The sequence below is a fragment of the Oncorhynchus keta genome, chromosome 19, assembly GCF_023373465.1.
Source record: "Oncorhynchus keta strain PuntledgeMale-10-30-2019 chromosome 19, Oket_V2, whole genome shotgun sequence".
In the NCBI taxonomy this organism is placed as follows: domain Eukaryota; kingdom Metazoa; phylum Chordata; class Actinopteri; order Salmoniformes; family Salmonidae; genus Oncorhynchus; species Oncorhynchus keta.
Window position 1 is genome coordinate 9,834,442 of NC_068439.1, and position 12,501 is coordinate 9,846,942.

The window sequence follows — 12,501 nt, forward strand, 5'->3', positions numbered from 1 at the left end:
TCAAGCTGTGTGACCCATTACAAATAGAATCTTTAGAATGAACCGCCCCATTCAAGCTGTGTGACCCATTACAAATAGAATCTTTAGAATGAACCGCCCCATTCAAGCTGTGTGACCCATTACAAATAGAATCTTTAGAATGAACCGCCCCATTCAAGCTGTGTGACCCATTACAAATAGAACCTTTAGAATGAACCACGCTGTGTTCTACATGTTCTATATGTCATGCTGTGTGACTCATTACAAATAGAACCTTTAGAATGAACCACGCTGTGTTCTACATGTTCTATATGTCATGCTGTGTGACCCATTACAAATAGAATCTTTAGAATGAACCGCCCCATTCAAGCTGTGTGACCCATTACAAATAGAATCTTTAGAATGAACTGCCCCATTCAAGCTGTGTGACCCATTACAAATAGAATCTTTAGAATGAACCGCCCCATTCAAGCTGTGTGACCCATTACAAATAGAATCTTTAGAATGAACCGCCCCATTCAAGCTGTGTGACCCATTACAAATAGAATCTTTAGAATGAACCGCCCAATTCAAGCTGTGCGACCCATTACAAATAGAATCTTTAGAATGAACCGCCCCATTCAAGCTGTGTGACTCATTACAAATAGAACCTTTAGAATGAACCACGCTGTGTTCTACATGTTCTATGCCATGCTGTGTGACTCATTACAAATAGAACCTTTAGAATGAACCACGCTGTGTTCTACATGTTCTATGCCATGCTGTGTGACCCATTACAAATAGAACCTTTAGAATGAACCACGCTGTGTTCTACATGTTCTATGCCATGCTGTGTGACCCATTACAAATAGAACCTTTAGAATGAACCACGCTGTGTTCTACATGTTCTATGCCATGCTGTGTGACCCATTACAAATAGAACCTTTAGAATGAACCGCCCCATTCAAGCTGTGCGACCCATAACAAATAGAATCTTTAGAATGAACCGCCCCATTCAAGCTGTGTGACCCATTACAAATAGAATCTTTAGAATGAGCCGCCCCATTCAAGCTGTGTGAATCTTTAGAATGAACCGCCCCATTCAAGCTGTGTGACCCATTACAAATAGAATCTTTAGAATGAACCGCCCCATTCAAGCTGTGTGAATCTTTAGAATGAACCGCCCCATTCAAGCTGTGTGACCCATTACAAATAGAATCTTTAGAATGAACCGCCCCATTCAAGCTGTGTGACCCATTACAAATAGAATCTTTAGAATGAACCGCCCCATTCAAGCTGTGTGAATCTTTAGAATGAACCGCCCCATTCAAGCTGTGTGACCCATTACAAATAGAATCTTTAGAATGAACCGCCCCATTCAAGCTGTGTGACCCATTACAAATAGAATCTTTAGAATGAACCGCCCCATTCAAGCTGTGTGACCCATTACAAATAGAATCTTTAGAATGAACCGCCCCATTCAAGCTGTGTGACCCATTACAAATAGAATCTTTAGAATGAACCGCCCCATTCAAGCTGTGTGACCCATTACAAATATAATCTTTAGAATGAACCGCCCCATTCAAGCTGTGTGACCCATTACAAATAGAATCTTTAGAATGAACCGCCCCATTCAAGCTGTGTGACCCATTACAAATAGAATCTTTAGAATGAACCGCCCCATTCAAGTCAATGATGGCATAATGGGATGGAGGTTCCTAAGCCCCTTCTATAGATTATACTTATATGGTCTTAGCTTGTGGAAGTGTTGCCGGGATACCAAGCCTGTCAGTACCAGATGGACAGGACGTGCTGTACGCATCATCATGGAACACGACTCCTAGACTAAAAAAAACAAATGGCAAGAAGAAAGCCTTGGAGTCAGTTTCGATGGTGATCGTGAGCAGTCTGTGTTGGTCTTTCTGTCTGGCTGGTTAATGATACAGTCATCGTGAGCAGTCTGTTGCACTTTCTGTCTTGGTTAATGATACACGTTGACATGCGCTGATTGTATAAAACATTAAGAACATCTGCTCTTTCCATGACAGCTTTCACCTGGATTCCCCTGGTCAGTCTATGATCCCTTATTGATGTCACTTGTTAAATCCACTTTAATCAGAGTAGATGAAGAGGAGGAGACGAGTTAAAGAAGGAAACTTTTAAGCCTTGAGACATGGTTTGTGTGTGTGTGCCATTCAGAGGGTGAAAGGGCAAGACAACTCAATATCAGGAAGGTGTTCTTAATGTTTTGTCCTTTCAGTCTATCCCCTCTGTACATGAATTAGTAATAGCCATAATTCAAAACTTTAATTGGGCCGTACCATTCCAAAGCAGAGGAAAGGGAACTTTAATTGGGCCGTACCATTCCAAAGCCGAGGAAAGGGAACTTTAATTGGGCCGTACCATTCCAAAGCCGAGGAAAGGGAACTTTTTAATTGGGCCGTGCCATTCCAAAGCCAAGGAAAAGTGAACTTTAATTGGGCCGTGCCATTCCAATTTGGTCATTTGGGAGTGATGAAGAAATGAAAGATCTCCAATGAGTTCCTGTCTTGACCGGAGTACTGACTAGTTCCATGTTTAACATGTCATCAGGGCACCAATGTTTTAGTGATGATATAAATCTGTTTACTGTCTGTGGGGAGGAAATAACCGAAGCAGGGTTGTGTTCAATAGGGCACACTGTAGCAAAACGTTTTCAAACAAAAATCGCCATTTCTTATTGGATAAATCCAAGTAGTCCCTCCCTGTTTGTTTCAAAATGTTCTTCCATTTGGTGCCTAATGAACACAACCCTGTTTTGTACTGACATGTCTGAGGTTTAGTGGTAGGTACTGGACCCACCCAGCCAGTACTACCAGCTGGTTCAACAGACTATTATTTGATTGAACATTTCATTGATTCTGATTTATAATACATAACACGGGGCTAACTCATAATGCTATTCCAACATTGGGGACAAGTCCGTTTCTGTGATCGTCTGTGTAGCCAATTTATTTATAGGAAAAAAAAAAACATTGCCCTTCATAGAATAATACTTTCTCTTCAGATTTAAAAAATAAAAAAAATAAAAAAAACACGCATTTTAATGAAATAGTTACAACAAAATTAATTAAAGTGCCATTAAATATGTCTGGTAAACTCAAGTCGAATGGAATTTCTAGCATGGCTCCCATTGCCTTTGCAGATTTTAGGAGGTGTGTAAAACTTTGCCATTCACTGCCACATTGTGATCATTGCGCTGTAACCCATCATGTTACACTCTCACCCGGTCTATGTACATCCCAAATGGCACCCTACGACCTTGGCTCTGGTAGAAAGTAGTGCACTAAAAAGGGTGCCATTTGGGACAGATACAACACTCAGTGATAAGAGACATCTGGCTGACTATTGCTGCGTACCGACCAAACCCCTCACTCATTCTGTATCGTTATAAACATAGTACCACTAATTAGCGATCAGGAAAGAGGGATGAAGAGAAGTGCAGGAGGATTGGATTTCTTCTCTTTTTATCTCTTCATCTGTATCCATATGTGGCTTTCCTTTCTTCTCTCATCTCTTTTCTCTTGATCCCTAATCATCAGTCTGTTTGTCCGTCTGTCCATGTGCGTCACCAGGGTCTGGTGTTTCTATAGTCCTGCCTGGCCCACTGGGCTGTGTTACAGCAGCTCTCTCCCAGCATCCACGACCACCCTCCTGTCCCCATGTCCCTCTCAGGCTCCGATGGTACTTTCTCAACCACCACCAGGGGCCCTCCTCCTACTCCCCAGGAGCTTCCTCCTCTAGCTCTGTCCCTCTCAGGCTCCGATGGTACCTTATCAACCACCTCCAGAGGCCCACCTCCTTCTCCCCTACCCCTTCCTGCAAAGGGCTCTCCTGCTAACCCCTTCCGGAGCCCCTTTTCCAGCACCTTGGTCTCTGTCTCGGCCTGTCTGTCTGGTTCTCTGGTGGTCATCATGATAGTCTGGGAACGGGGCGGCTCCTTCCTGGACGGGGGCGGCTCCGTCCTGGACGGGGGGCAGAGGTGGGAGAGACACGTGAGGTCCAAAATGATTGGGACAGTGACTTTGCACATTATTACACAACTGAATCCGAATACTTTTTGTCCCCTAAAATCGGGGGACTATGTACAAAAAGTGGTGTAATTTCTAAACAGTTCACCCCGCCCGGTATGGATGAAAATACCATCAAATTAAAGCTGACAGTCTGCACTTTAACCTCATAGTCATTGTATCATATCAAAGTGCTGGAGTCCAGAGCCAAAACAACAGATGTGTCATTGTCCCCATACTTTTTGTAGCTCACTGTATACAGGCATGGACCTGGTTGAAATGGAGGGATGAAGAAGAGGCATGATGGAGGTGATGATGGAGGCGATGAGTGTGATAGAGAAACAGAGAGAAGGAAGATAAATCATTTGTGTGCCGCAGAGAACAAAGAAAAGGTCCTTGTCAAAACACAGGTCTTCTGTAATTCAGGTTTATACACCTTTCATTTGTATCCGCCCACTATTGTATCCGCCCACTATTGTATCCGCCCACTACTGTATCCGCCCACTATTCAATGCCTTTCCAATCCACTACATACATTTATGATGTACAGTCTGTTTTATTTTTGTATTTATTTTATTTATTTAACTCGGCAAGTCGGTTAAGAACAAATTCTTATTTTCAATGACGGGCCTAGGAACAGTGGGGCAACTGCCTGTTCAGGGGCAGAACGACAGATTTGTACTTTGTCAGATCGGGGGTTTGAACTCGCAACCTTCCGGTTACTTGTCCAACGCTCTAACCACTAGGCTACCCTGCTACCCATTTAACATACATTTACATTTAAGTCATTTAGCAGACGCTCTTATCCAGAGCTACCCCACATCTGTGAGATGTATAGCCTTCTAATAGTGTTTCTATGGGTGAGTTAGGACTCCTTGGCTGTCCAACCTGTCTCTGTGTCCCAGTGGCTCTCTCTGTCCTCCGATGTCAGTCTCTCTGTCTCTCAACACTGGTCTCAAACCTGAGGAGACACACAGCACTAACAGGTCAGAGGTCAGAATGGACCACACAGTATATCCATGGGCATGCTGGGTAATGTAGTTTGTCCCAAATGGTACCCTATTCCCTATGTAGTGCACTACTTTTAGCCAGGGTCCCTAGGGCTCTGGTCAAAAGTAGTGCGCTATATCGGGAATAGGGTGCCTTTTGGGATTAGAATGGCGTGTTCTTACAGTGTACTACACACGTCCTGTAGCCAATCAAATCTGGTTACCTGGCAGTCTGAAGATGTTCGGCTGTGTCTCCAACAACTGCCCAAAGCCCCGGGTGTTGACGTGGCGGCTGTAGAGGTTTCCCCTGGCAACCAGGCCCTGTTGGCTACCACGGCGATGGGAGCAGGGAAGAGCAAGGGAATGAAAAAAGAAAAGACCAGGGGTACAGGAGAGAACAGGGCACAGAGAAGGATGTGGGAGAAATGAGGTAGGGAGCGAGACAGAAACAGGGTAGTACAGGAGGACCAAGGAAAAAGATAAAAAGAGAAGGAATTGTGTTTGAATGGGAAAAAAAGCAACAGAATTCAACATAAGAAAAACACAAAATGAAAACATAATTAGCAAAAACAAAGGTATAAGTGAATGCTTGACAACTCATACATACAATAACAAAAAGGTCAATAACCATGTGAAGTCAGAATAGATGCTTAGAGTCATGGGGGAGGAGTTATTGGAGCAAGTTATGCCTGATAGAAAAAAACTGGTCAATATCAAATTCTAGGTAATGTTTCTTATTGGCCACATGTTTCCATGACAATGTGACAAGTCAAGTTTTATAAAAAAAAAAGAAAAGAAGACTATTGTGAGAAATTTTAATTAATAAATAAACACGATACCTGCTGTACAATGAATATGACTACAAAAGCCTTCGTGTTATTTTAGTAGCCTAGTACATTTTGTTTTGAGAGTATTTTAGGTTAAAGGTCAAACTATTACTGAAATACAAGCTCCAAAATGGCGGACCAGGTTGAACAGAAAGAAATCTCACTTTTCTCATTTTGTTGGGAGATAAGTTTTAATAACTTCTTCTAGAAAACGTCAGGCAAAAAGGTACAGGCAGCATCATAAGTCCCTCAACGGGACGACCAACGCAACTAGGAAAGGTTGAACGACTTCTAACAGACATAGGGAGTCCTATCCCTTCTGTTTCATAGTAAATGAATCATTTAAATAATACTAAACTCCCGGGCCATGACAGACAGATCGGTAGGTTGCATCCTGATCGTCCCGTCATGGATTTATCAATGGTGTAAACATCGGGGGGGTTCCACCATTGTTAAATCCATGACGGGAAGTGTGCAAGTACACACTTCAAGAGAAGGGTGGAGAATTGGGATGCAGACATAGGCTAGCTAACAGGCTAAAAACCACAGTCCTTCCTTTAAAAAAAGGAGCAGACTGTGGTGGGGAGAGTCACAAGGTGGTCAATGGAAGCTGAGCTGCGATCGGTTAAGGGAACTGTCCTCATGTTAACGATGGAGGAGGAGGAGGCAGAGAGCCAGAGAGAGGAGGAAGGAGGAGGATTAGATGATTGTATTTGTGAGAGTGGACAAATTAAATAAAAGGGGATGGTGAACACAAACGAGAGAACAAGAGAAAGAAAGACAGACATAGAGAAACAGTGTTTAGAAAGACAGGCCAGAGAGAGAGAGCAGTTCTGGTCACGCAGGACAATTAGAGAGAAGAGAATGAGAGCACTTCTGGTCACGCAGGACAATTAGAGAGGAGAGAGAGAGAGCACTTCTGGTCACGCTGGACAATTAGAGAGGAGAGAGAGAGAGCACTTCTGGTCACACAGGACAATTAGAGAGGAGAGAGAGAGCACTTCTGGTCACGCAGGACAATTAGAGAGGAGAGAGAGAGAGCACTTCTGGTCACACAGGACAATTAGAGAGGAGAGAGAGAGCACTTCTGGTCACGCAGGACAATTAGAGAGGAGAGAGGACTTCTGGTCACGCAGGACAATTAGAGAGGAGAGAGGACTTCTGGTCACGCAGGACAATTAGAGAGGAGAGAGAGAGAGCACTTCTGGTCACGCAGGAAACTTAGATAGGAGAGAGAGAGAGCATTTCTGGTCACGCAGGACAATGAGAGAGAGAGCACTTCTGGTCACGCAGGACAATTAGAGAGGAGAGAGAGAGCACTTCTGGTCACGCAGGACAGTTAGAGAGAAGAGAGAGCAGTTCTGGTCACACAGGACAATTAGAGAGGAGAGAGAGAGCACTTCTGGTCACGCTGGACAATTAGAGAGGAGAGAGAGAGCACTTCTGGTCACACAGGACAATTAGAGAGGAGAGAGAGAGCACTTCTGGTCACACAGGACAATTAGAGAGGAGAGAGAGAGCACTTCTGGTCACACAGGACAATTAGAGAGGAGAGAGAGAGCACTTCTGGTCACACAGGACAATTAGAGAGGAGAGAGAGAGCACTTCTGGTCACACAGGACAATTAGAGAGGAGAGAGAGAGAGCACTTCTGGTCACGCAGGACAATTAGAGAGGAGAGAGAGAGAGCACTTCTGGTCACGCAGGACAATTAGAGAGGAGAGAGCACTTCTGGTCACGCAGGACAATTAGAGAGGAGAGAGAGAGAGAGCAGTTCTGGTCACGCAGGACAATTAGAGAGGAGAGAGAGAGAGCAGTTCTGGTCACACATGACAATTAGAGAGGAGAGAGAGAGAGAGCAGTTCTGGTCACGCAGGACAATTAGATAGGAGAGAGAGAGAGCAGTTCTGGTCACGCAGGACAATTAGATAGGAGAGAGAGAGAGCATTTCTGGTCACGCAGGACAATTAGAGAGAAGAGAGAGAGAGAGCAGTTCTGGTCACACATGACAATTAGAGAGGAGAGAGAGAGAGCACTTCTGGTCACGCAGGACAATTAGAGAGGAGAGAGAGAGAGCAGTTCTGGTCACGCAGGACAATTAGAGAGGAGAGAGAGAGAGAGCATTTCTGGTCACGCAGGACAATTAGATAGGAGAGAGAGAGAGCATTTCTGGTCACGCAGGACAATTAGATAGAGAGAGAGAGAGCATTTCTGGTCACGCAGGACAATTAGAGAGGAGAGAGAGAGAGAGCAGTTCTGGTCATGCAGGACAATTAGAGAGGAGAGAGAGAGAGCACTTCTGGTCACGCAGGACAATTAGAGAGGAGAGAGAGAGCACTTCTGGTCACGCTGGACAGTTAGAGAGGAGAGAGAGAGAGCACTTCTGGTCACGCTGGACAGTTAGAGAGGAGAGAGAGCACTTCTGGTCACGCAGGACAATTAGAGAGAGAGCACTTCTGGTCACGCAGGACAATTAGAGAGAGAGCACTTCTGGTCACGCAGGACAATTAGAGAGGAGAGAGAGAGAGCAGTTCTGGTCACGCAGGACAATTAGATAGAAGAGAGAGAGAGAGCAGTTCTGGTCACACAGGACAATTAGATAGAAGAGAGAGAGAGCAGTTCTGGTCACGCAGGACAATTAGAGAGAAGAGAGAGAGCGCAGGAGGCTTGGAATCAGAGAGAAGGCACTTTACCCAGGGTCCTGTCCCAAATGGCACACTATTCCCTAGATAGTAGAAAGGGAACAGTCTGTAGGATGTACCCACAGTGCCCTGAGGCTCGCTCTTTTGCATGGAAACAATACTCTTAATGAGAGGAATTCTGCGTCCCGTTGCCAAGCCCTCCAACCCTGGCAGACACAGACAGGCCCTCAGCATAGAACACACTCTGCCATTCAGATATACTGCTGTTGCACCTCTCCCACAATCCTGGGTTCAGTTACATAGAGTTTTCAGTCAAGTAGTAGAAGTAGGGTTGCAAATTTCACGCAACGTTCCCAAAAATTCCCACGGCGGATGATTCCCTCTGCTTCTTCCCTCCTGATTCCCGTGAATCAGGGATCACTCCAACCGAGATTCCTGGAAAACAAGGACATTTCGGGACCTGTTCTCGGGAATACCATACCTGGTGCGCTTTGCCCTGCAGTTGAGGCTGTTGATGAGTGGAGGGTGGGGGTTCGGGCCCCTGTTGGCCCCAGGGGCAGGTGCCGGGGCCAGGGCCGGATCGGGACGCTGGCGGCCCCTGCTTGGGGAGCAAGGGGAGGATACCGACAATGGGGGAGAGAGGGGAGGAGCCGCGTGGCGACACAAAGGCCAGGGAAGAGCCTTCTGCTCCTCTCGCACAGCTGGAGACAAAACCACGAGGGAGAGGGGGAGACAATACCATGAGGGGGAGACAATACCATGAGGGAGAGGGGGAGACAATAACACGAGGGGGAGACAATACCATGAGGGGGAGACAATACCATGAGGGAGAGGGGGAGACAATAACACGAGGGGGAGACAATACCATGAGGGGGAGACAATACCATGAGGGGGAGACAATAACACGAGGGGGAGGCAATACCACGAGGGGGAGGCAATACCACAAGGGAGAGACAATACCACGAGGGAGACAATACCACGAGGGAGAGACAATACCACGAGGGGAGGGAGAGACAATACCACGAGGGAGAGACAATACCACGAGGGAGAGACAATACCACGAGGGGGAGGGAGAGACAATACCACGAGGGAGAGGGGGAGACAATACCACGAGGGAGAGACAATACCACGAGGGAGAGACAATACCACGAGGGGGAGGGAGAGACAATACCACGAGGGAGAGGGGGAGACAATACCACGAGGGAGAGACAATACCACGAGGGAGAGGGGGAGACAATACCACGAGGGAGAGACAATACCACGAGGGGGAGACAATACCACGAGGGAGAGGGGGAGACAATACCACGAGGGAGAGACAATACCACGAGGGAGAGGGAGAGACAATACCACGAGGGAGAGGGGGAGACAATACCACGAGGGAGAGACAATACCACGAGGGAGAGGGGGAGACAATACCACGAGGGAGAGGGGGAGACAATACCACGAGGGAGAGGGGGGAGACAGTGATGACTGTCAAACAGAGCACCACTGCTACTACATTATTCAGAATCTAACACAAACTGATCTCAGTACAGTGCATCATCACTAGGCTGACTAGTGTCTCTGACAGAGCACCACTGCTACTACATTATTCAGAATCTAACACAAACTGATCTCTGTACAGTGCATCATCACTAGGCTGACTAGTGTCTCTGACAGACATTCATAAACAGCAAGATTTGATTAAGAGTTTGTGAATCTCACTGCTCCACTCATAAACAATGGTTATACAAACTCTATCCAACTATGGTGACATTTTACTGAGGCCAGAAGACGAACCAACCAACTGCACAGAGACACTGTGAAATGTGACTGGACAGAGAGGTTCTACAGTACATTTGACGAACCAACCAACTGCACAGAGACACTGTGAAATGTAACTGGACAGAGAGGTTCTACAGTACATTTGACGAACCAACCAACTGCACAGAGACACTGTGAAATGTGACTGGACAGAGAGGTTCTACAGTACATTTGACGAACCAACCAACTGCACAGAGACACTGTGAAATGTGACTGGACAGAGAGATTCTACAGTACATTTGACGAACCAACCAACTGCACAGAGACACTGTGAAATGTGACTGGACAGAGAGGTTCTACAGTACATTTGACGAACCAACCAACTGCACAGAGACACTGTGAAATGTGACTGGACAGAGAGGTTCTACAGTACATTTGACGAACCAACCAACTGCACAGAGGCACTGTGAAATGTGACTGGACAGAGAGGTTCTACAGTACATTTGACGAACCAACCAACTGCACAGAGACACTGTGAAATGTGACTGGACAGAGAGGTTCTACAGTACATTTGACAAACCAACCAACTGCAGAGACACTGTGAAATGTGACTGGACAGAGAGGTTCTACAGTACATTTGACGAACCAACCAACTGCACAGAGACACTGTGAAATGTAACTGGACAGAGAGGTTCTACAGTAGCCATGAGTGTCGGCGGTACATCCTAATGTTTACAAAGTTGTTATCAATGCTTACCCTGGTGAATGGCTCAGTGGCTTTCAAACTAAACTGACCTAACCAGGCAGAATAGATGCCACACAGATGCCAACCGCCCTACAGCACTGTGTTTACAATGGGTGCAATGAAGTGGGAAATATCTCTACAAGTAATGATGTTTACTCCAGAGAAAATAATATGCATCTTCATCGGGCTGTCATACGATGTCACGACTGTGTATTTCAGTACAACGTAAATTGGATCACGCTGCTCAACACTATATATACAAAAGTATGTGGACACCCCTTCAAATTAGTGGCTATTTCAGCCATACCCGTTTGCTGACAGCACACAGCCATGCAATCTCCATAGACAAACATTGGCAGTAGAATGGTCTTACTGAAGAGCTCAGTGACTTTCAACGTGTCAACGTGGCACCGTCAACATGTCACCATGTCACAGTCAACGTCATCTGTCAACGTGTCAACGTCAACGTGTCACCGTGTCAAAGTGTCAACGTGTCACCATGTCAACATGTCAAAGTGTCAACGTCAACGTGTCAACGTGTCAAAGTGTCAACGTGTCACCGTCAACGTGTCAACGTGGCGTAGCGCATAAAAATAATCAGTCCTCAGTTGTAACAATCACTACCGGATTCCAAACTGCCTCTGGAAACAATGTCAGCACAAGAACTGTTCGTTGGGAACTTCATGAAATGGGTTTCCATGGCCGAGCAGCTGGAGTGGTCCCCATAAGATCACCACCGTCAATGGAGTCTGGAGAAGTGGAAACTCGTTCTCTGGATTGATGAATCCCGCTTCACCATCTGGCAGTCCGACGGACGAATCTGGGTTTGGTGGACACCAGGAGAACGTTACCTGCCCGATTGCACAGTACCAACTGTAAAGTTTGGTGGAGGAGGAAAATTGGTGTGGGGCTGTTTTCATGGTTCAGGCTAGGCCCCTTAGTTCAAGTGAAGGGAAATTTCAACATTTGAGATGATTCTGTGCTTCCAACTTTGTGGCAACACTTTGGGTAGGGGAAGGTCCTTTCCTGTTTCAGCATGACAATGCCCCCATGCACAAAGTGAGGTCCATACAGAAATGGTTTGTCGAGATTGGTGTGGAAGAACTTGACTGCCTGCACAGAGCCCTGATCTCAACCCCATCGAACACCTTTGGGATGAATTGGAACACCGACTGCTAGCCAGGCCTAATTGCCAAACCTCAGCGCCCGACCTCACTAATGCTCCTGTGGCTGAATGGAAGCAAGTCCCCGCAGCAATGTTCCAACATCTAATGGAAAGCCTTCCCAGAAGACTGGAGGCTGTTATAGCAGCAATGTTCCAACATCTAGTGGAAAGCCTTCCCAGAAGAGTGGAGGCTGTTATAGCAGCAATGTTCCAACATCTAGTGGAAAGCCTTCCCAGAAAACTGGAGGCTGTTATAGCAGCAATGTTCCAACATCTAGTGGAAAGCCTTCCCAGAAGAGTGGAGGCTGTTTTGGCAGTAATGTATCAACATCTAGTGGAAAGCCTTCCCAGAAGACTGGAGGTTGTTATAGCAGCAATGTTCCA

The 12,501-nt window shown here is 46.1% G+C and overlaps 1 protein-coding gene across 9 annotated transcripts in view; it reads right to left on the minus strand.

Moving 5' to 3' along the window:
• Positions 1-2,918: 2,918 nt before the first annotated feature.
• The window catches only part of atat1 (alpha tubulin acetyltransferase 1), a 46,792-nt gene continuing 37,209 nt past the window's right edge, over positions 2,919-12,501 (minus strand). For 2 of the 9 annotated variants that reach the window (XM_052469309.1, XM_052469310.1), the window contains 2 exons: positions 8,946-9,165; positions 6,264-6,457 (listed from right to left, as the gene is read on the minus strand). In XM_052469309.1, the coding sequence (XP_052325269.1) occupies positions 6,449-6,457; positions 8,946-9,165 (229 nt within the window). In that variant the 3' untranslated portion in view covers positions 6,264-6,448. Of the gene's footprint in view, positions 4,969-5,220; positions 5,325-6,263; positions 6,458-8,945; positions 9,166-12,501 lie in introns of those variants that run through there. The other 7 variants (XM_052469305.1, XR_008070071.1, XR_008070072.1 and 4 more) reach the window with 7 other exon arrangements.